The sequence below is a fragment of the Podarcis filfolensis genome, assembly GCF_964270895.1.
Source record: "Podarcis filfolensis genome assembly, chromosome: 2".
In the NCBI taxonomy this organism is placed as follows: Eukaryota; Metazoa; Chordata; class Lepidosauria; order Squamata; family Lacertidae; genus Podarcis; species Podarcis filfolensis.
In genome coordinates, this window is record NC_139605.1 from 36420700 (window position 1) to 36443086 (window position 22387).

The 22387-nt window shown below is 41.3% G+C and overlaps 1 protein-coding gene across 1 annotated transcript in view; it reads right to left on the reverse strand.

Annotated features, from left to right (window-relative positions):
* Positions 1-585: 585 nt before the first annotated feature.
* PLXND1 (plexin D1) overlaps positions 586-22387 on the reverse strand; it is a 154274-nt gene continuing 132472 nt past the window's right edge. The window contains exons 27-36 of the mRNA XM_083602674.1: positions 21431-21587; positions 20196-20299; positions 18996-19059; positions 15916-15950; positions 14761-14865; positions 12835-12998; positions 11537-11684; positions 7244-7384; positions 6717-6791; positions 586-3214 (exon numbers count right to left, since the gene is read on the reverse strand). Coding sequence (XP_083458800.1) covers positions 3098-3214; positions 6717-6791; positions 7244-7384; positions 11537-11684; positions 12835-12998; positions 14761-14865; positions 15916-15950; positions 18996-19059; positions 20196-20299; positions 21431-21587 — 1110 coding nt within the window. The 3' untranslated portion in view covers positions 586-3097. The remainder of the gene's footprint in view (positions 3215-6716; positions 6792-7243; positions 7385-11536; positions 11685-12834; positions 12999-14760; positions 14866-15915; positions 15951-18995; positions 19060-20195; positions 20300-21430; positions 21588-22387) is intronic.

Below are 22387 nucleotides of genomic sequence, written 5' to 3' on the forward strand. Positions count from 1 at the left end.
CCCGGTTCCCCAGATTACGAGACTACCGCTCTTAACCACTACACCACACTGGCTCTCAAGAGGCAATCTGAACTGATCAGTGAATCTGCTATGTAGTGATGTAGAGATATCAAACCAAGGACTGTTCCTCTAGGCATGTTTTTGCAAAGGAGCTAGAGGGAGACACGGCATGGCAAGTGGTGGTGAGAGCCCCAGAGCTTGCCTATTCCTCTACACATGATAGTGGTACCTCTGCCTTCTAAGGATCCCTTCTGCTGGACTGAGGGAAGCAGGCAAGAGGAGGGCAAGAGACCGGCATAATCCTGCTTTGGTCCAGTTACCCAGACCAATAGCCCACAGTTTAAGAGATTTTCAATTCAGTCTTGTACTACCAGAACCCAAAGCCCTCTTCCTCAAGACTGGAGCAGGTAGCTGGGTTGGTTCTTCTTAAGAGTCCACTTTAGAAACGGACATATTCCCACATACTTTTTAGTTGCTTTCATCGTGGGGGTGAGTGAAGTTTCATACTGAAGCTGGACACATGACGTTCCAGTTGACTTTCGTTCCTCTCCCAAAGTTTTATGAATGGAAACACTCCGACACTAATTTGATCACCTTGTTTTATTACAAAGATATTTCCCACCAAAGATCTGCCACTTCCATTAAACAGCAGGTAGGGGAAAAACACACCCACGAAGAACATGACAGAATTAAAAATATATTACAATGGAGTTGGTTTCTGGGCAACAACACCAACCCTCAGCTTCTAGTTTGTAGACAATTCATTTCAATGGTTGTAGCAAATATTTGGACAAAGAATTAAATAATAAAGCATATGCCATGATACACGTATGCTGCCAAGCACATTACTTGGAGCATACACACACACACACACACATACACACACACACACACACAAACACTCAGGATATAGTAATATGTGAGGGGGATACAGAGATCGGTCCCTCTGGCCTGGTGGCCTGTCCAGACAGTGGCTTTCTGCAAACCCAATTAAGTGCTGAAACTGTGCTGATGCTTTCCAAAATTACAGCTGTCTGCACTGACTGGGCTAGAAAAAAATCTCTAATCCTGTCTCTGTTTTCCTTCAGCTCTCTCCTCCTCCCCACAACTGGTGGTCCAGCAGACTCTCTTTTCACATTCCTGAGTCAGCCTTCTCTGTATGTGTGTAACTGGCAGCTCTTCACAGTTCAAAAAAGAAAAGGGGAAAAAAAAAAGAATTTTGAAGGAAAAAAAATCTCTTTCTAGGTTAAATGTAGCCCAGCTACATCCTTAAAGTTTCTCTTCTGCAGCCACATTCTCAGCAAACAGATGTAGATTTCCTCAGTAAGCATAATCTTCTGCAATTCTGTCTTTTTTCATGTCTTATATTCCTCTTTATTTTTGCACTGGATAAAATCTGTACTTTTAATATACCAATATATAAAATCCATCATGACATGTCGGTTCCCCACATAATATACTACACTATGCATTTCTGATATGCTTGACAAAGGATAACTACCCATAACAATATTGCAATCGGGGAAAATAAACTGCTCAATTCCTACCCAAGTGATCAAATCTTAGCCTCATAAACTGTGGCAACTCCCCTTTAGACCTTGCCGTGGATGAGGTAGTGTATTTTTTTTTAAAAAGCATTATTTGGCAGTTTGTGACCTTGGCATTGTCAGCAGCATCAGCTGGCTTCAGTGCTCACGGTAAATCTGGATTTTGTTGTATGCAACAGCCATTGCCTTCAGGCAGCTACCTATTATACTAAAGAGGAATTCAGAGAGAGAGAGAGACAGAGAAAGAGACAAGAAAGCTAGGACTACTGTGTATCTTCCTCACATTTGAGAAAAAATAATGCTTCCTAGTGTAGTCAGTGTAAAGGCATACGGGAAACAGTTAAGGGGCTTTATGTTTAAAACCAAATGATACTTTAATGATGCTGGCAAATATAGGATACTGCATTAAAGGATGTTACCTTATGCATGAAGTTGGAGCAGGAACAGACACTTCTTTCTTTTTTTTTGCTTTTGTGAAGCTACTAGTGGTCTTGCGTTAAGCCAATTGTGGATTTATGGTGAGCCAAGAGTTCAGCTTTGTACATTCCCTCTAAAATTGTAGGGGGGCAGAACAAAGAGAAGGAAGTGCATCCCTTTGACCCCCGAAGTATATATATATATGTATTTTTCTCCTTCTAGGGAAAAATTATTCCTGGAGACAGATGGGCATTTAGAGGGGAATTTGTCGACTGCAGTTCAGTGTGCATAAACATCTGGGAAGCTTTGGGAAGCGGGAACAGCTGCACTGATTTGTTCTTTTTCAACATTGTCTGCTACACAATAATGATCCCTCTAGCAAGGTAACAGCCACTTCCGTTTGGGGGATAAAGTGCTTTCACATGTCTCATGACTACTTAGGAAGCAACTGCATTGTCTAGCCTGTGAGTTCCCCACCTCTTTTCAGCCTCGGATGAAGATGTGGTTATGTTTCCATGTACAGTACAAAAATAAAAGGCACAAAATACATCTAATGCAGCAGGCTGTGTACAGTAAATGGGTTCCCTGATATTTAAAGTACACAGAAGGGAGAGGGGGCACTGTTTTGCAGGGGGTGGGGAGTCCCCCTGTTGCTCCAAGGGCCTTTTGAAACCTTCATTCAGTGTTTCCCGAGACGTCTCTCTGCTTTTCTCCAAACCGCCTCAGCATTGTTTCCATACCCTGAGCTCTGGTTTACAAGAGTCTCTCTGGGAAAATGAATAAAAGGAAAGACGGCCACTTTGAATAGGAGTAGGAGCTCTTCAGAAAGAACTACTACATTTTGGCGGCGCAAGTATTGTGCCTCTGTCTGAAAGATCAAATAAATTATGGGTGCCGTGCAGTGCAGATCACATAAGGGATTTCAAGCTGTTTGGTGGCCAAACCCTCCCATCGCCTGATGGTTCAAGGAGGCTGGCCAGACAGACGCACCATCAAGTTGGTTTCTTTATCATCACATACATACAACAGGCTGCATATTGACACACACAGATACTTTGAAAAGGTGTTCCCTAAAGGACAGTGCACTGTAGAGAAGGCCACTTCTAGACGTGGAGCAAAGTCCAGATTGCCACCTATGCCTCGCTGCAGCATTCGTAAATGTTGTCTTCCATGAGTGCAATCACTTGCTCAAATTTGTGCTGCAGCTGTGTGCGCCTCGTCGTGGGGTTGGAGTCCAGCGCATTCACTATCTGTGGGAAGAGGGATTGAAAGAAAGAAAAGCAACACCACCAAGATTTGAGATTGCAGGGTTTGAGATCCTTGCATTCCGCCAGTGCAATCCCATGCATATCTACTCAGGAGTAAGCGCCGCTGAGTTTAATGGGGCTAATCCTCCGGAAAGTGTTCCAGGCCTTCCAACAAATAATGGTTTCTCTGCCAAATAATTTCATGTTGTTCAAGAGCCTAAATCACACATCTGTTTAAGTCCATCTATTCCCTCCTCTCCCACGGCAACATTTCCCATAATTTCAATTCTCCACCATTCACCCTCATTTTACCCTCTTCCACATCATTTACCACCCTAATTCCTAAATACTCTGCTCTTTATGCTCTTTTCTGTTACACAGTGTTGTGTAACAGAGCTATTGTTCTCGGTTTAAGCTCAGCCTCTTGTCTCGCTATTTTGTGAACAGCATACTGCCACTTGATTGCAAACCAGGGTTTGTAACCCTGGTTTGAATGCCTGTATTAGAGCATAAACCACAGTTTCCTAGAAGTAATGGAAAACTGTGATTCTACAAATCCTGGATGTATTGCGTCGCCAATGATAGTCACACTCAGAGGAGACCCACTCAAATAAATTCCTTTCACTGGGTCTACTCTGAGAATGACTAATGGATTTCACCCATAGCATTTGAATTTCATCCTCGTACTGTAGTTCTCATAGCTTTCACCCATATTGCGATATACAGATTCTTGCCAATGATAAGTGAATGCATTTAGTAACTGAATCATAGGTGTGTGAGTTATGTGACTTAATAAAACAGCCCCCTGTCCGCCAAACATTTTATGCTTATAACTATTTTTGTAGAAAAGCTACACCATGTTTTACTTGTTTAATACAATTGTTTTGCATTATTAATTTGCATGACCTCTCTTAGGCAAGGGAGGAATTCAACGTCTCACTAATGCAAGTCTTTTGTCAGGGCAAGCATTTCAGCTTGCGAGACTAAACAACCCCTTCTCTCCCCCCCCCCCGCCTGCTGTTCTGGGGATTCTCCTGACTCCTGCAAGCCAATTTTGGGGTGTATGGGAGGGAGGAGGGAACAACAGTGCCACTGCACAAGTGGAAGTCCTTGTGCAGGACTTCTGCTGGCAGACTCCTTACCTGCATTCCACCCAGTATGTGTGAAATACTGATGTTTTAAATCACTGCATATTAAATTGCTTTGGCCCTAATTGACTTGTAAGATAGGCTTGTTGTTTTAATATCCACGTAATACAGTCTCTTCTTGAGGTATCATTCCCTCAAAACCCACTAAACTTTGTGAATAAGTAAACATGCTAAACATGTCTGTGAATAAGTAAACATGTCTTTGTGAATAAGTAAACATGCTAAACATGTCCCTAATGTGACTTTCTTTAATACATTGGACTTGCGACTTTGGGTTTGCTGTTTCTCTGAGTTGGTGTGTTAATGGCCATTTAACATTGTGACAAGCAAGGTTATCTCCTGAGCAGTTAGAATAACACCAGGATCTGTTTGTTTCTAAACATAATTAGAATTACTTGTTCCAAGGTGCAATATGTTTCACATCCACAATGAATCTCATCTGTCATCATTGTGCTTGGCATTCTGTTTGTACGGATTGCTTCTCATTTTTTGGATTATACAATATCCTGAATGAATTTGTTTTATCTTTAAATGTTGTCTCTGATGTCTTCATATAATTTATGATGAAGTTCAGAAAATTGTGCCAGTATATCATATATCATATCATATATCATATCATACCATATCATATCATACTATATCATAAAAAGGACAGAGACCTACCAAACTACTTCCCAAACATTAACCCAAGTGGGATTTGGGCTCTCTACCCATTTGGCTTCTTAATGTGGGAAGATGGCAAAATTGTCACCCTGCACACTGCCCAGCCTTGCCATTGTTCAAATAACATAGCAACAGCAGGTGTGCTTAGATACAAATGCTATAAAATTATAACTCTCTGGTACACAGCTGAACAGTTGTGTGCTTTCAACTGAATAAAAACAACATCTCCCGATTTTGGATAAAGTTTTGATCACATATCTCAACCTTTGCTATGAAATCCTGATGTGCAGGAATTGCAGCTAGATGGAAATTTCAGCTGGTAGTAAGGTTTTAATTTAAGAAGTGTTCTAATTACACTAGGTTTATTTTTGTGTGTGTGGGAGCTCCATTGTCCTTTAAAAACCCATTTGTGGATGTTTAAGACAGAAAAAAGCTGGCATTTGAAGCAAAGTGCTTGACAATGGTTGGTTGGTTGTTGTTTTTTAACCAGCAGTAACACAGGTCTGCTAGAAAAATTAGCAACAACAACAACAAGCTGTGCAATATAAATTCAGCACCTTCACCTAATGCTTAGGACCCTAAGGGCACAGCACAGAATCACAAAAGCTGGAAGCCTGAGCAAGGTCTGCTTCCTGCGGCCTTCTTTGTTTTAGAGCTGCGATCCACTAGACGAATTATTAAAAGTCATTAACTCCTTTTAGAGTTGATTAATGCATGCTGAGATATGGCCTTACTGTATCTGGACTAAGTTTGTGAATCAGTCATATGGCTGGCTTCACTGTGCATCTAGATCAGGGATGGGGGACCTCTGGCCTGTGGCTCCCCCACAAGGCCAGCTTTCCCAGTACTGAGGTGGGTGTGGCTTGGCAGAAATGGCCTTGTGGACCAAATGGGGGAGCCACAGGCCACATCATATGTTGTGATCCCTGCATTGCGGGGGGTTGGACTAGATGACCCTCAGGATACATTCCAACTTTACAGTTCTGTGATCCACCCTGGCATTGACTGGAAGCTGTGGGTAGATAAATGCTGCCTTATATTCTTATCTCTGATCTTAGCACTGCCATGCTTAGGAGCTCAGATTGGGAGATAAAATCCCTCCGCTCGCTCTTTACAGATCTTTCTAGATACTCCCATCCCATGGCCTGGAGAGGGCTGGAAATGCTGAACAATTGTGTATGCATGGATGATTGTGTGCCTATGTGTGAAAGTGTGTGCCTGCCTGTATGTGTGTGACAGACACAGAAAGGGAGAGTGCGCAGTGTGCCTGCATGCCTGGTGCATGTGTTTGTGACAATGGGGAGAGGGGAAATAAAAATATGTGCTTTTTCTTTTTCTTTTGAGAGGTTGCATTTACCCCTGTCCCACCACTGCAATGTGTGCCGTAGAAGGTTGGCCAAATCTGAATTCAGCACTTGGGCTCAAACTGGTTCTCCACCTTGGGTCTGCATCAATGACACAATAAGAAAAGTCTTTATGATAGCTGGTTGTCAGTGACTTGATAATACCATGCACTGAAGAACAAGGATCTGGACTTGCAGTAAAGCTTCAGTGCAGAGGGCACGTGTTGAAATTTCATATGACTGTTTCAACCGTCCATGCAAACAGAGCCTGTTTGCATTCAACCTGGGTCAACAGCACAAGGTCATGTGAATTGGCAACTAAAAGGGGAAACAGCGAAGAAAGATGCTTACCTGACTGCGGTATCTCTTGGCATATTTGTAAATTTCAGTCATGGCAACATTGGTGTTAAACTCATTCCGATATTTCTTCATAAAGGATAAAACAAACAGGGGAAGACTATTAATCAACATACACAAAATGATATCCATCCTGTTTGACGGAAATCAATTACACTAAAATGGTACTTGGATTTCATTGCGCTGTAAGCTAACATCAGCATATTTGAACTCTGGTTCTCTTCTAAGTTAGTTAATTAATATGTGACATACATAACTTCAGAGTTGCAGGAGGAAAAAATGAAACCAAGGTCAATCCCTTGATTTATACTTGCTTTGGCTCATGCATGGATTTGTTTGATCCTCCATGTTACTCTAAATAATATCACTTAGCATCTTTTGGCTACAGAACTTAAAAATATCTTTATATAGATTTGAAGTCAGTGTTCTATATATTGGACATGACTAAAAACATTTGCTCCCACAATATGGGATGCTGATGTCATAAGCTATTGCTCTGAGTGGCAGAGCTGATTTCTTACCCTGGATTCCTCTGCCAAGTGTGCATTCATTTCCTGTTCACTGAGAGGTGGCATGTCATGGATCTGTTTGTAATACCTCTGCACTATTTTTCTATATTCTGGAATCTCCTTGGCGTACAGCAGTTTATTTGTAGGCGAGTCCTAGAGAGAGAAGAACAGGAAGAATCCGTTGTTATTTCATTGACAATGATTAGTTCCCATACTATCTGATCCTTAGTGGGCATAATATTGGCATCAGTTTAAGAACGTAATATACAACCTTAAGGAAGAAACTTAATTATATGTACCTTGCCCTTTAAAACAGAGACATGCAATATCACATTCAAGGCATGGGGTTGTATCCAACAAAGTCCTCCTGTTACCTCAATGATTTTCACCTGCACAACAAGACTTCCTCTCCTTGCATGCCTCCCTCTCTGCCCTCCCCGAGTCTGTTTCGGAAGTTCCTCCAATCCTCCAGAGTAGATTGTGTGTGTGTGACTGGGGAGACACGGGGGAAGTCCCAGTGTGCTAGTGGGATGGCTTCACTGGATAAAACCCATTGAAACCACTGTATTGGTAAATACAATGTAACTGTGCATGTATATTGCAGTGTGTAATACATATAATTAACCAGGATCATTTGCTGACGTGTGTACCTGCAACAGCAAATGCCAAAGCTATCCGGCTTCTAGATGACCCACCAGAAGCTTCATGTGGAAGGGCTAAAGAGCTTATGTTATCAACATATTGCCAACATCTGTAAAAATGCAAGTGAAGCTGCTCACATTAAAAACTGACCAGCCGCATCAGTCTCCAACTCTGTTTCTTAGCTCAATCCACCACTGTCCCTACTTACTGTGGATTAAAAAAAGAAAGAAAAGAACTTTAAGACCCCATGAAATGAGGGGTCAGGATCCTTTAGATAAGTCTAGTGAGGTGCTTGACTGAAGTTAGCAGCTTTTAAATCATTGGGGTGGGGAGAACTGGGTCCAGTAAAATAATGATGTATTATAAACACATGTCACTGTATTTTGATGCATGGGGTTTATTTCCCCCACTTTACTCCACAATGCCGCCTTTTATGCTGTTGTATTCTTTGAAACCATTTCCATCTGCTGTCTGACCCCAGCTGACCCGTTTTCTGTCCTGACTTAGGGTTTGACAAGGAAAAACTGTAGATGTTTCATAACAGATGCAAAAATGTTCAGAAACCCAAACATACACAACCGACACATCTCATTACAATGTCACCTCGTGTTAATCTCTCTGGGCGAAGCGGTTCCCAGTGTGCAGAGGGGAATGCTCAGCTGCAGTGGTTCGCATGGGCCCTCTCTGCACCGCAGCTCTGCTGCGCATTCACTGCAGATGGGCCAGCATTGAGACGTATGTGATTTACAACATTCCCTAATAAAATTTATTTATGCTAGAAAGTTTCAAATGTCAACACCAAACTCAGCAGAGTCATAAAGAGGACAATATAACACACACACACCCTTTCTGCTTTAGAGATTGATCTTGCTCCTGAAGCTTGCTCCTAAAAATATATATTTATATGAGCCAGTTCTAGTAGGATAAAGCCTGTGCCAAGTAGTATATGGCCTTATGAGTTCCCACGATACAGTTTTGTGTCCTGACTGCACAGCTTGCAACTCTCTCCTGGAACAGGACAAGTGAGCTAAATCAGAATATCTATATCATTACTGCATTACCATGCACTATAACCTGTTTTGTAGATATCCGCAACTAAACATGGCACATACACAAAGAGGGGTTTCCTCCTGCATGGTTCCTATTGTTGACGGTTTCCTTCATAACCATGTAAGAATCTCTCATAATAAATGGTGGTCTAAAGCCGTTCCACCACCACCAGAACGATCATTTATTATTACAGTCATAAGGCCTGAGAAGAATATATAGGAAGAATCTCTAAAGAGCCTAGAGACTTTTGAGTCTATTCCAGCCTGGATTCTGCGAGCTATCAGTCTGCTTAACTGGACACTAAGCTCCTTTTAAAACATGAGCCAATTGGTCAGGCAGTGTCTCTAGGAAAATGGGGACACTCTCTTGACTACTCAAGGACAAAACAGTGTAAGTAACAAAAAAGAGATGATGATGTATTAAAAAATGAGAGGATCAAAGCCCACTGCTGAGCATATAAAGGAAGTACATATACAAAATGGTCCCATTTGGTTCTATTCTGGCTAAAATGTGGAACAATGCCAGACAGGCCTTTGTTATAATTAATGGTTGTAAAACTCAGAGATGCGTCCCATAAATCAGCATCAGGCTTCCTGTGGTTAGGAAGCTTCCTGGACTCCATTAGAATACGGTACATAACATCTACCTACTTAGACAAGAAACAAGGAGAGAGTGGAGTACATATGTTTTCCCCACCCCTTATTTCCAAGAGATTTAGTATTGGTATGATATATACTGATTCCCAAATTACTGCTTCTGCCTTATTCCCCCCCCCATAAGATTATTATTATTTTTTTAAAAAAATATAATACAATTAGGGAAACTAAGCTAAATAAAAACAAAAAGGAAATACAGAGTCCTGTCTCAAAGGTAGCTCTTAGCCCTTGTCACACACAGAGTGGTGGACCCTCCCAGTTCTCGCCTGGGAGCTTCCCGTTCTTCTCCCAGTCTCTCACCTTGGGGGATCTTCCTTTCGCTGCCACTGACTTATCTTTGTGAAAGAATTTAGGCCGGTAGGAGGCAAACAGGAGATTTCCAAAAGGGTGCCATGACTGTTAAAGTGTCTTTAGCACAAAGTATCAATCATCCTAACAAAGAGAGGTTCATTTTTGTCACAACCTCTGTAAGGAATTTGGCACACAAAAAAGACAGTTTGCCACATCAAACTGTAATGCTTTTTATTTCAATGGAGTGGAAATAATTTTAAGTCAACACTTCAACCTGAAACCCCACTTTTAGTGTTGCCTGTTCAAACTACAAAATGCTGAGATGACCTTGGAATACCAGAAATATCACACTTAACCAAGGTCTGCCACTTCCAATGCACAAACTGGCATACAATGCTGGGATTTCTGGGTACCATAATCTAAGAGTTGCCATGGAAAAGTCCCCGTTACCTCCATGTGTTACAATGTGGCAAGATAAGGTATCTTCAGATGACTGTACTGTGCTGATAGGTTCAGGTGATCTTTCAGATATTCTGGTCCCATACTGCACAAGGCAGCACCCTCAGCTTGGGCCAGGAAGCAAACAGGATATCATTGCTCTATGGTCAAAAGACTGGGCTCCTGTCAGCAACACTTTTGCATTTTGCACCAGTGGAAGCTTCCAGACACTATTCAAGGGTAATACAGTAGCTTAATCTTGAAGAGACATATGCATATGTAACTGTGGCAAGAACACCCTTCTACAATATACGCTTATCACATTTATAAATTTTAAATTTATTGTTGTACATTGTTTTAAATGTTTGTTTTCCTTCTGGGATTGTACCCTCAAGTGTGTTTTATAAGCTGGTCTCCGACTGCAATAAATTATCTATCATCTATTTATCTATCATCTATCTATCATCTATCATCTATCTATCTATCTATCTATCTATCTATCTATCTATCTATCTATCTATCTAGTCTTACTGACTGGCTGACTGACAGACAGACAGAATAGTCTATAGTTAGCAAACCAAAGATGAGCAAAATGAACTCCTGGACACAACCACCTGTTTATCCAGGAACACTCCCAAACTGTGTAGCTGCCAAACCTGCTCTCTTATCCCAGGCCGAGCAAGAAGCCTGAAAAGGGGTTGATCCATATTTACTCTCCGAAGCTACAATCTATTTTTGAGTTGCCCCATTGGCAGGAAACTATGGCAGGCTTGTGCCCCTACATGTACTTGCTGAAACAGTCTCAAATTCAAGGCTGCCAATGGCCATGCAGCTCCACTGCTTTTTACCCCACAACAGATCTCAGGTCTTTCGGTGACAAAGCTGACCTGTCTGCTGCAGGAGCTGATCACTCAAAAAGTGTTTAAAATGTCTGGATGGCAATTCATTTGAGCGGTATGAGCCGGACAATTTATCATGAGTGATTTGTGCCATTAGCACTGCTGTACTGATAACACATCTGACACAGCTACATTTAATAACAATGAAATGGAAGAAAGCTTAAAGTGCCATCATATAATTCTCATTTTGTCGGCTGCCCACAGTGGCCAGATTCATCCCCCTAGTATTCTTGGCTAAGCCGACACTAGCTGCATTGCAAGACAAACAGAAGGGAAATATTTGTGAGGGAAAGCAAAGGAAAAAGTTGTCCTTATTGGCAGTAATGTACCTTGCCCAATTGCAGGTCAGAGATGGAGCAGGCATCAATAAAGGCCTGGGCTATTACAGAAAGGCAGGCATCTATGTGGTCCGTTTTGTCGATGTCAAAAACAAACTGGGGGTTCTTCAGAATGTTGACCCAAAACCTCAGAGGTAGGCTGCAAAATAGATGTAAATGGTTATCATTCTCTCATCTCTCCATTACAGCGTGATGGAAACAACTTAGGTCTATGGGAGTATTAAAATATAAACTGCTGAATCTGAGTAGTGCAGTAGGGTTCTGGGTTGATGTATGATACCATCTGACCGTCATGCTTTCTTTCTGGATTCTAATTTTTCTGTGTTTATGAAAACACAGGTTATTTATCTGCTGACAGTTATTTCCATTACTGCTCAGAAAATGATGTGGAATGAAGCTGCTGTAGCATGGAGAGGAGCACAAGTTTCAGTGAATTCTCCTCCCTTCACGCGTATAGGGTGCTATGGGTCATTAATCTCTTGGCTTTTGAGCCCAAACTGCTGACACGGTTGTCAAAAACATGGGTGTATCTGAAGAGCTTTGCTATGAGTACCTACTTATTTAGGAGAGATACTGTATAACTAATTGAGGAGTGGGAGAGAACCCTATTGATCACTGCCAAATGGGCTATGTTACCTATAAACCAACAGTCTGTTCTTCAGCTTTGACAAGTCTGTTTACAGTTGTCCTCAAATACAGTGAATCTGTAGAGCTCTCTGCATTTGCACAAATATTTGTGGTTGCCTATATTTATATGAAAACTTGCTGACACTCAATTTTGATTTATTTTTGAGCTGGAATGGTTGTTTCCCCTGCGACAACTTGAAAGGCATCTCTTTAATATTCTCTGAGGAGGATATACGTTCCACTGCTGAGCAGACCTGAAGCTATTTTCTGTTCCCTTGCCATTTCCCGCCATTTCCTTTTCTGTATCTGCTGTCTCCTGAGAAACTACAATGGAAATCAACAAGATGTGCTCAACCATAAGCATACTTATAATTACAGGAAGTTCTCTCCTTTTGTTTATTTATTCCGATCAGCCTGTCTTGCACCTCAGATGTTGCACACATAAAATGTCTGTTGCCCGCTTAGTATGATTTACTCCATGCCCTCTCCTCCTTAATCTTTCTGGGTCTGGACACTTAAGTATTCCAGCCCCCTCACTGCATATTCTTATTAATAATTCTAGTGATAAATAATATAAGCCATGGTTATTTTGAAATACAAGGGTTTTTTTTTAGAAGCATGTGTTCATTCAAGGCAAAAGGATTGAAAATTCTTTTCCCAACCTGTTTGTTTTCCAAATGTGCAATGTGTCTGGGTCAGAGATCCCTCTCTTTTCTGCTTGCTCTTCCAGGAAATCAAAGAAATACTTGATAGCCAGAGGAGGTTTGTCATCTCGGAAACTCAGAATGGCTTTGAATAAGTCATCCAGGAATTTTTGTAGTGTGCCCTCAAAAAAGAAGAATATTCAAGTTGGTTTAAGAAAGCGGCAACTGTGGTGGCAAAGATGTTGATGAGATATGACTATTTCTTTTTAAAACTAAATTGAAGAAATGTTGCTATAGAACGATTGAAGAATGAGGCAAAAATAAGAGCCTGGAATGGAGGACGGGTTAATTCTGTGCACTGTGATATAATTAGCTTTAGTTTGCATTTAATCTCTCTTGGCACGGAGAATCTCCTTCTCTGTTGCTGGAATCCAAGAGCACATCTGTGATTGTTCTGTGTGGTAAACAGTGGGAAAAGCTACAGACCCCTGGCAACTCTTATGATCTCTCCTCCAATTATGAATCACAAAGCACTGGAATTACAGGCTGGCTTAAAGCCAAGCTCTGTGTCCAAGTCTGTTAAGAGCAATGGTCTGATGTTGTAAGTCGAGTTTCTCAATGCAAACTGGACTGTTCTTCTCCACTGCTGCATCAGGCACTCCTAGGCTGCCTCAGACTCCGTTGAGGTTTAGCACTTGATCTGACACCCCAACATGTGAAATCCTTGCAGACTTTAAGAACTACCGTCATATTTCCCATAGTGTTCAGGTCCCATTTAAGCAACAATACAAGAAGCAGAATTAATGACATGCGAGTGCTTGAAAGCGCCACTTGTGTCACCGGTATTTTGAGAACTACACTGTGAGTAATGTAAGTTAGTAAGAAACAGCAAATTAAGCTTTTTTCTCATGTTTTAGTCCAGCCTTGCAAGTATCCACATACCTTTTTTCTTTACTAACCTGCCTGCCCAATCCATATATCCTTACGTTAAGTCATTTGTAAGTATGTGGATGACCTAACTATGTGTTATACACACTACTATGGCATACATTGCAGGAGGACCATCATGGTCCCTTCCAACAATTCCATGATCCCATGTAGTCCTCACTTCTAATCAACAAACATACTTTTCAAGGAGCTGATTTGAAGCAGAGAGGGGTGTGAAGCGGAGAGGGGTGGGTGCCCTTCCTTTCCCTCAACTGCTGATTTTCACTATCACAACTATTTTTATTTATTCAAAATTTATAAGCCACTCTTGGGGTTTTGTTTTTTAAAAAAACAACAAACTTCACAAATTAGTATCTTGAAACCCATGATAAAAAGGTGGCTGAGTGAGTGTGAATTATAGAGGGAAAGCAGCAAGGAAGGGTTAAGCACCATTTTCTCCAATTCAAGCCACTCCCTGGCACACTCCTGAAGTGCATTCACCTAAACCAGCTGGCTGTTGGGATTTCCCTTTTTCCCCAGGCCCTCAAAGCAGTTACAATAAAACATAATATTATGAGGTACAAAATACAGATGCAGTCCCAGTAACTAAGCCACACTGGCATATTCTGTGTGGTTCCACTTTGAGGGCCCTGCAAGGAAAGAACCAAAATCCTTTCCCCATTAATAAAGCATTCTAAGTAAAGGATCTTTAAGGCCTGCTGATCTGAGCTGGTAAACTAGCTGTACAATCCTAAACTTGTTTATTCAGAAGCAGGCTCCATTGTCGAAGGCTGCAGTCCTATGCATATTAGCTGGGAGTAACCTCCCATTTGTTTATTTTTTGAATACTCATGCCCAGGATCCCACTGTCCATTTTTGTTGAATGAATTTGGCTATTCTGGGTATTGGTCACGAAAAGCCAGAGACGGGATGCTTCTTCAAGAGTTTAATTTGTGCTGATTCACACCAGTGATGGTCACCATTCTTCATACTCAGCACAGCCATAATGTATCCTACCTTTGTGGACAGCAATCTGGTCAGGTAGATTTCAGGGAGGACTTTTTTCCTGTGACTCTGTCGATGAGATTTCTTACTTTCATTCAGGTCATCTGTGGGAAGGACCTGAACAATTGCAGAAAGACAGGGTTATACATGGTTAAAATGAATGTTTTGAAATAAATGCTGCTAATAAAGCATGTGTGTTAGAAGAAGAAAAGACTGTTAGCCCATGCTATAAACCAGACAATTGATATTATGCATATTATGAGTACTGGAACTATATATATATATATATATATATATATATATATATATATATATATAGAAAACACCAATTGTACTGTTTGCCAGCTGTGCTGCTTGATTCCTTTCCACCGCCCTCCACCTTAATGAATGAATGATTTTGCCATAGATTCAGTCTGCAATGAATTCAGCTGTCTGAAACATCACCAGACACAATGTTCCCTTTCCCCTTCTGGTAATTGGCAGTCATCATAAAGGTAAAATACATTAGAAATATATGCAAGATTATGACTGAGATTAAGATGAAAAATTGAGTTCTCCCCTTCTCTCTGCCAAACATAACGTGTGTTCAATTATTATCTTATTACACAAACAATGCAGGAACCACAAGGGTCTCAAACGCACCCCCCTTGGTGGGTCTGATCCTGGGCCAACAAGCTGGCCAGCTGACAAATGCATCAGTCGGCATATGCTGCACATATGGAAAACATTCCTAGATTTGTCTTTGACAATAAACTATGTGCAGCATTACTGCCCTTTCATTGTACACTGCTAAACTGATGTGAGGTGGGGGAAGGAAAGGTGGAGGTTTGTTTCATAACAAACACACTTGGCAAATTTCATTGGGCCAGACCAGCCACCCACCCACCCACCTATCAAACCATTCCGGTTAAGTAATTATTTCCACACGTTTGCATAAAGCTGTTGCGATTTGTGTGTGAACAGTGATTTACCCGTACCATGTCATTTGTACACACACACACACACACACACACACACACACACACTTTCCTCATGTGTGTGGGTCCAATTCCCAAACAGACATTTCCTTATGGAGGAAAGAGAGGAAAACGACCCAGTAAGAAATCTTTGGCCCACCCACAGTGGGCGAGTCATTATCCCAGACTGATTTTGGAATAGGATACTTACCAAATGAAAGTATTTTTCAGTGTCCAGATCTTTCACTGAAAAAGAAAAACAAAGAAATCTTTTTGGGAGAAAATGAAAGAAAATGGCTTAGCTTGCTACTTTCCACAGCAAGTTTTTTCCCCTCTTAGAAGGAATGTTTCTGCTGCTGAGGATAATCAGCGGTAATAACACATGATATACTTAACTGTGCTCAGAACTTAAGTACTACTTAAGTAACTACAAGAAAGAAGATTCCACCTAAACATTAGGAAGAACTTCCTGACAGTAAGAGCTGTTCGACAGTGGAATTTGCTGCCAAGGAGTGTGGCGGAGTCTCCTTCTTTGGAGGTCTTTAAGCAGAGGCTTGACAACCATATGTCAGGAGTGCTCTGATGGTGTTTCCTGCTTGGCAGGGGGTTGGACTCGATGGCCCTTGTGGTCTCTTCCAACTCTATGATTCTATGATTCTAACATACCCCAACCAAACATTAACTGACCCAGATGACATTTACATGAGTATCTGGTAGTAAAATCCATGTTTTATAACTGGAGAACTTAACACAGTGGCTGAACCGAGAAGGAAATACAGAAGATACTGGCTTCCAGTCCTGCTCTCCAATTGCTAGGCTACATCCATGCCTGGCATTATTTGGCCTTTGTTGCCTTCATCACGGAACACATGCCAGTTCCTTGAATAGAGTGGTAGAGAATTAGACCTGGACAAACTGAAATCTCTACAGTGAATTGGCACCACTGTATTTGCTACAAGAGGAGGCTGCTGTAACTGAAGGCTGCAATCTTTAAGTGTTATCTGTGAATTAAGTCCCACTGAACTCAATAGGGCTGAAGTTTTGAGTAGGTATGTGTGGGGTTGCACTGTAGGTACTACTTCCCTCTCCTCTCCAGACTCTTTCCCTCTTTTATAAGACCTCATTTTCCAGTGAAAAGCAAAATAGCGCAGAATAAGTAGTGTTTTCCTCTTCCTCGGTGACCTTCAATTCTTTTCATCATCGTTTCATTTGTCAGCTTCGCTCTGAAAGTGGCCATTGTGACTGCTGAAAACTTGATCTGCCTACTGGTCGGCCACTTACCCAGCTAAAAGCCATTCTGCCCGGTGTCTAGAGTGGGCGGAGATTGGCAGCTGATGCGTTGCAGTAGAAGATGACAGCCATTCAAGGACAAAGGTCAACAAACAAGCCTATTTAGCAACAGTAAAGAGGATGACCTCATAACATCCAGTCTGATGATGACCAAAGTATTTATGGACAGCTCCAGGCCTCGGTGCGTCCCCACCCCCTCCAGCTTTGCCAAAATACTGCTTGCTGCTGTTTGGACACCCATTTTTCTCTCTCCGTTTGCTGGCTGCCATTCAGAGAATGTCATGCACTGCAGGGAACAGGGCACTAAGTGTCTCCGCTCTGCTTTTCTGTCTCTTTGTCTAGCCATCAATCCTACTCAGTTCTGTGGTGGACGTTGAAGGCTTTCAGATGAATGGTATTATTCAACAACATAAATTACTGTAGCTTAATCACTGTGATTGAGATAGGGATGTGAATCTTGCTAAGTCCCAGTTATAACAAAGTAATATCATGATGGGTTGATTACTTTTAAGCTGTAGAAATTTTTCATAGTATCATTAAATTGCTTTCACCTTGAACTGGAAAAAACAAAGAACAACTTCACAAGTGAGGCTTAATTTGTGCCCCCCCCCAATTTCTTTTCTTATATCTTTAATGCAGAACAGAAAGTGGAGTAAATTTGTAATGTGAGTAACCAGTGCAGGATTTGTATTACAAATCCAACTGAAGCAAGGACCACTGTAAGCCTCACATGTGAAAATACCCAAAGAGCACTGTCACTCCTTAGAGACTAATGGGCTTACTGTGGCATGAGCTTTCAAAGGGAGGATTGGGAGGAAATGCTGTTGAATTCTGACACAGATGCAACAGCACTAGGATGGACTTCTAAAATGGAACATGGGGTTCAGGAATCCAAAATTGTTTCTGGGAGGATGGGTCCAGAAGGTTTGGCGAACTTTCAGATTTAAAAATCTGGCAGTGGCAACACTGGTGAAATTGTACGGTCCATTTCCAACTGTTTTTACTACAGCAAATTCCTCTTACTCTCAGAGTCAAAGTAAGAAAAGCACTGCTTCCTTTAGCTTCTACCCTCCCTGGAGAAAACACACCTGGAACAATGTGAATAGATGTTGGGAAGGGAGATCATATGAGATACTATCATTACATTATTACAGCAGATGTGCAAATGGAGTCTGCACAGGAGTGATGTTTCTATTGGGTTTCCCCCATGCCTGTGAGTTATGAGGTACAAAACCTCATAGCCCTGCCTTCCAACTTTCTGTTTTGCTGGAGCAATGATAGTAAATGAACAAACACTCGAAAATCTAAGAGGACTAGGTTGGCCTAGCGATTAGAGTGTTGGCACCAACTGGAGCTTTTATCCTATGGCTAACGGCAGTGTGGGTGATTTTTGCCAGGATTGTGGCTGGGGAGGGAGGGGCTAGACTTATCATCCTAGTGTACTGTAGTTCCTGTGAAAATTGGAGTGGGTGGCCCACACCTGTCACTATTATAATTTTAAAAAACAAAACATGTTTCTAGTGAACAATTAGTATCAAGAATGCTTTGCTTGGGAAACCTTATAGCAAAAGCCTTCGCATGTGGAGCACCCTCCCTTCAGATGCCAAGGAGATAAATAACAATACAACTTTTAGAAGACATCTGAAGGCAGCCCTGTAGAGGGAAGTTTTAAATGTTTGGTGTTTTATTATGCTTTTATATCTGTTGGAATTATTATTTTCAAAAGATGGTAGCTCTAGTTTGATAAAACATACTAAATACAACTGAGGAATCAAGCTACATGTGAAACATGGTAGCATATGGGTCCATTTTGTAAAAGAAAACACAAAACATCCCAACAATTTGAGCGGGGGAGGGGGGACAAGTGACAGAGAGTTGCACGCAGTTTGGTCTCTAAGTAGCAATATGAAAGCCACTCTAATCCTGGCTTCAGTCTGCAACTTGTGAAGGAACCCCTTCCCCTCAAAATGCATAATCCATTAGAAAAAAGTAGCAGCTTACCTCTACTTAAAGTAGTATCTTTCTTATCAGTTAAACTCATAGCTAGGGAGGCACCTTCAGGGATCTGTGAGTGAGGGGAATACAAAATAAATAAATAGATAGACCAATAGAAAATAGGTGGACAGATGGACCATGCATTTCAAGATTTCCCCTCTTTCCTGATAACACTGCAACAAATTTATTGTGATGTGAGTGAGCACACAGAAGCCTGCAAGTCTGCATACTGATAGGAAATCTGAAGATTACTGCAGGGACAAATTAATGAAATGCAACAGGAATCCTGATCAAGATGGATCCTGAAGCCCGCAATCCTGAACACACTTATGAAGGGAGCAAGTCCCGATGGACACAGTGGGACCGACTTCCGATTAAACATGTATGAGATTGCACTGCATGCACCGTTTTGAGTCTTCAGAGGAATTGCTTGTGGAAAATATTACATCAGAACGATAAAAAACGTGTGAGGATTTTTCACGAAAGACCCATTAACAAGAGATGATAGACATATAATAACCAGTTTACAGATCCTTGCAACAGAAGGCACACAAGTTTTTTTGTTTTGTTATGACAACATTCTGCATGTGGGTTCCTTGATGGAAATTACTCCGAACACTGTGGTGGAACAATCACAGACCCAGGACTGGTTCACATATGTAGCCATCCATATGATTTGGGTCGTGTGTGCGTCATAATGAGACGACAAGGGCCTAGCTCCACAATACCACGCTGCTGGTGTTATGTTGCTTCCCCAAGCCCAAGCCCATCCGTAGTAGTCCTTTGAATACACACTTAAATTCTTCGACTTTAACTTCAAATGAAATTATTTCCTCAAAAGAAGAAAGGAAGGGGGGGAAAAAACCATGCTCCCATAAGAGACCAATAGGAACTCTGACACCACTCTCGGCAACAAAGAGGAATGGTATGATTTTAATTAGGATGGATAGCAGCCATTGGGAAAAAGAAGCTTCCCCCCCAGCACTAACTTGTTTCGCATGAAGAGTGTTTAATTAGTCTCGATGTGTTGCAATATTAACGAGTTTCTCGCCAGGGCAGATGTCTGTTCCCCGGAAGCTCTTATGGAGTTATGGCAACCTTCCTGCTTGCTTTTGCTAATTCTGCTTAGAAAGCAAATTGTGGCATCTCCCCGAGGAAAGGCAGGCCCAAAGGAAGGGAAGTTCACGGAGCATTCACACTTCTTACCTTATAATGTGCTAGCGTGTTCAGTTTCTTCCTGCCATCCTCCATCACTGAAGTGTCATCGAGGTCCCGGAGGATGTAGCTGTCAGTGCTTGTGGCAAACCATTCTAAATATAAAGAAAATGGGACAAGTGGAAACCCTCTCTGAACACAGCATGTGCTGGCAAGAACACAGAGTGTTTCCTTTTTGTGTCACGTTTGACAAGGGACACAGGTGTTTCGGTGTCGAGCTCTGCGGCTCTTTGGGGGCACTTGTGCCATGAAACTCAAATACACAGACCTTTTAAGTACCTATTGTGGGAAATCTTACAAGGATATGCCAAACAGGTAAGAATGTGACCACTGCATTTCATTCTGATGTCATGTATCTCTCACACTGTGAATAAAAAACCTGTTCAAGTACAACACACAGTGTGTAAAGAAAATAAAAGAATCTGGATGTAAAGTAGAAGCACACACCTGATCTCCAATAATCTGGGCTTTTTTTAAAAAAAGTGAGAAAATTCACTTAACTAATAGCTCATTTTGAATACATTTGTATGGAAGTAAGTTCAGCAGATTTGGAATTATGGATCACAGCTTTAGAAAGATAATGTAAACAAAACTAACACCTTTTCATGGGGAGCAGATTTTACCTTCTGTTCCCACTCATTTTGTTCTGGTTTCAGCTGTGGCACTTTCTCCCCAGTGGGTAATTCAATTACAATTGTATCCTGATTTTTTTGTGACCCGGAAGGGAAACCGCCACGATTCCTGTGAGCTTCACCATATTCAAAATGCATTGTTATGTTGTGTTTGAGAGATGTTAAGACAGACCCAGGGGAAAGCAAGTGATCAATTAGAAAGGGTCCTGAATTTTTCAGGTTCTGCTCATATGCAAAATATGCAACTGTTTTGAGGTTTTATTACAATCAAGTGGTATATAAATGTTGCAATATAAACAAAACAAAACAAACACGGAAGTAACGTTCATTCTGTATCAATGTTCATTCCTGATTAACAGGGTGGGCTCCCAAAAGATGTTTACTAGGCAAGTATTCAACTTGGGACTTGATCTTAGTAGCAGGTTATTATTTTTAAAAAAATCAATTCACAATGTTCCTAAGGCACCACAGTTCAACAACAGTTAATATACGGAATATAGGTGTTCCATGTTTAACATTATACTTGCACATGATGAGCATTTGCATGCTAAAGATAATGACAGATATTTCTGAACAGGGAAAAAAATGGTTTACCAAGATCAACATCTTCTACTCTAGGCCACTGGGAATATGGAATATTCTTGCAAAAGGCTTCAAGTATCTTCTCTTTAACCTGGCTGAGAGTGTCTGTATCCATGACCCGAACACTCAGTGAATCCATCCCACAGCCTTGGAAAGACACATTAAGATTCTGTGGAGAAAGATGGTTGCTTACAGTATGAGGTGATTTGCACAAGTTAAAAGACGTAAAAAGCCTGTGAGCTATAAGTGGAGGGAAAAAATCTTGGCACACCATAAGCACTGTACTAAAAAGAGATAAAGCTAGCGAAAAGTGCTGATTTACAGTCTCATAGATTGAAATTGACCATATTATTCAAAGAACTATGAGACCATGAGAGAGTACAGTCTAAGCTTACCCAGAATTGTCCTGTCTATGAACCCAAACCCTGAAAAGCAGAAACTATCTTGAGCTGGGAGTAGGAAAAGTGACTGTTGCAATTTTTTCCCATGCACTCACTTTGTCACAGGAGGAGACTGAGTGCCAGTGAATCAATAGGTATAGTAGAGTGGCAGCTGGTTAACCTACTGTACAGTGATGAACAGTGACATGAGGTAATGCTGCACTTTAAAGCCCTGCCTTTCAGGACTTCAAAGTGCAGCATGGGGCTATTTGACAGCGTTTTGTCATAATATAAGGACTAGACAACTCAGCATACAAGTTCCAAATTCAAGATTTGTAGAAGAAGGAATCATGAGTTCTTCATCATGTGGTGAGGAGCTGTCATTCAATGGTAGAGTATTCATGTACTTTCACAAAAGCATTTTGACAGCATAGAATGAGCCATCCATGTTTGATAGATCTATTAATTTTGGTTTGTCTCATTTTTCCAATCTTAAATTTAGTTCTCACCATTTGCAATTTTAAAAAAATGTTCATGAAAATTTGTAAGCATTTTAGTGTGGATTTTTATTAGCATACACATTTTTTTG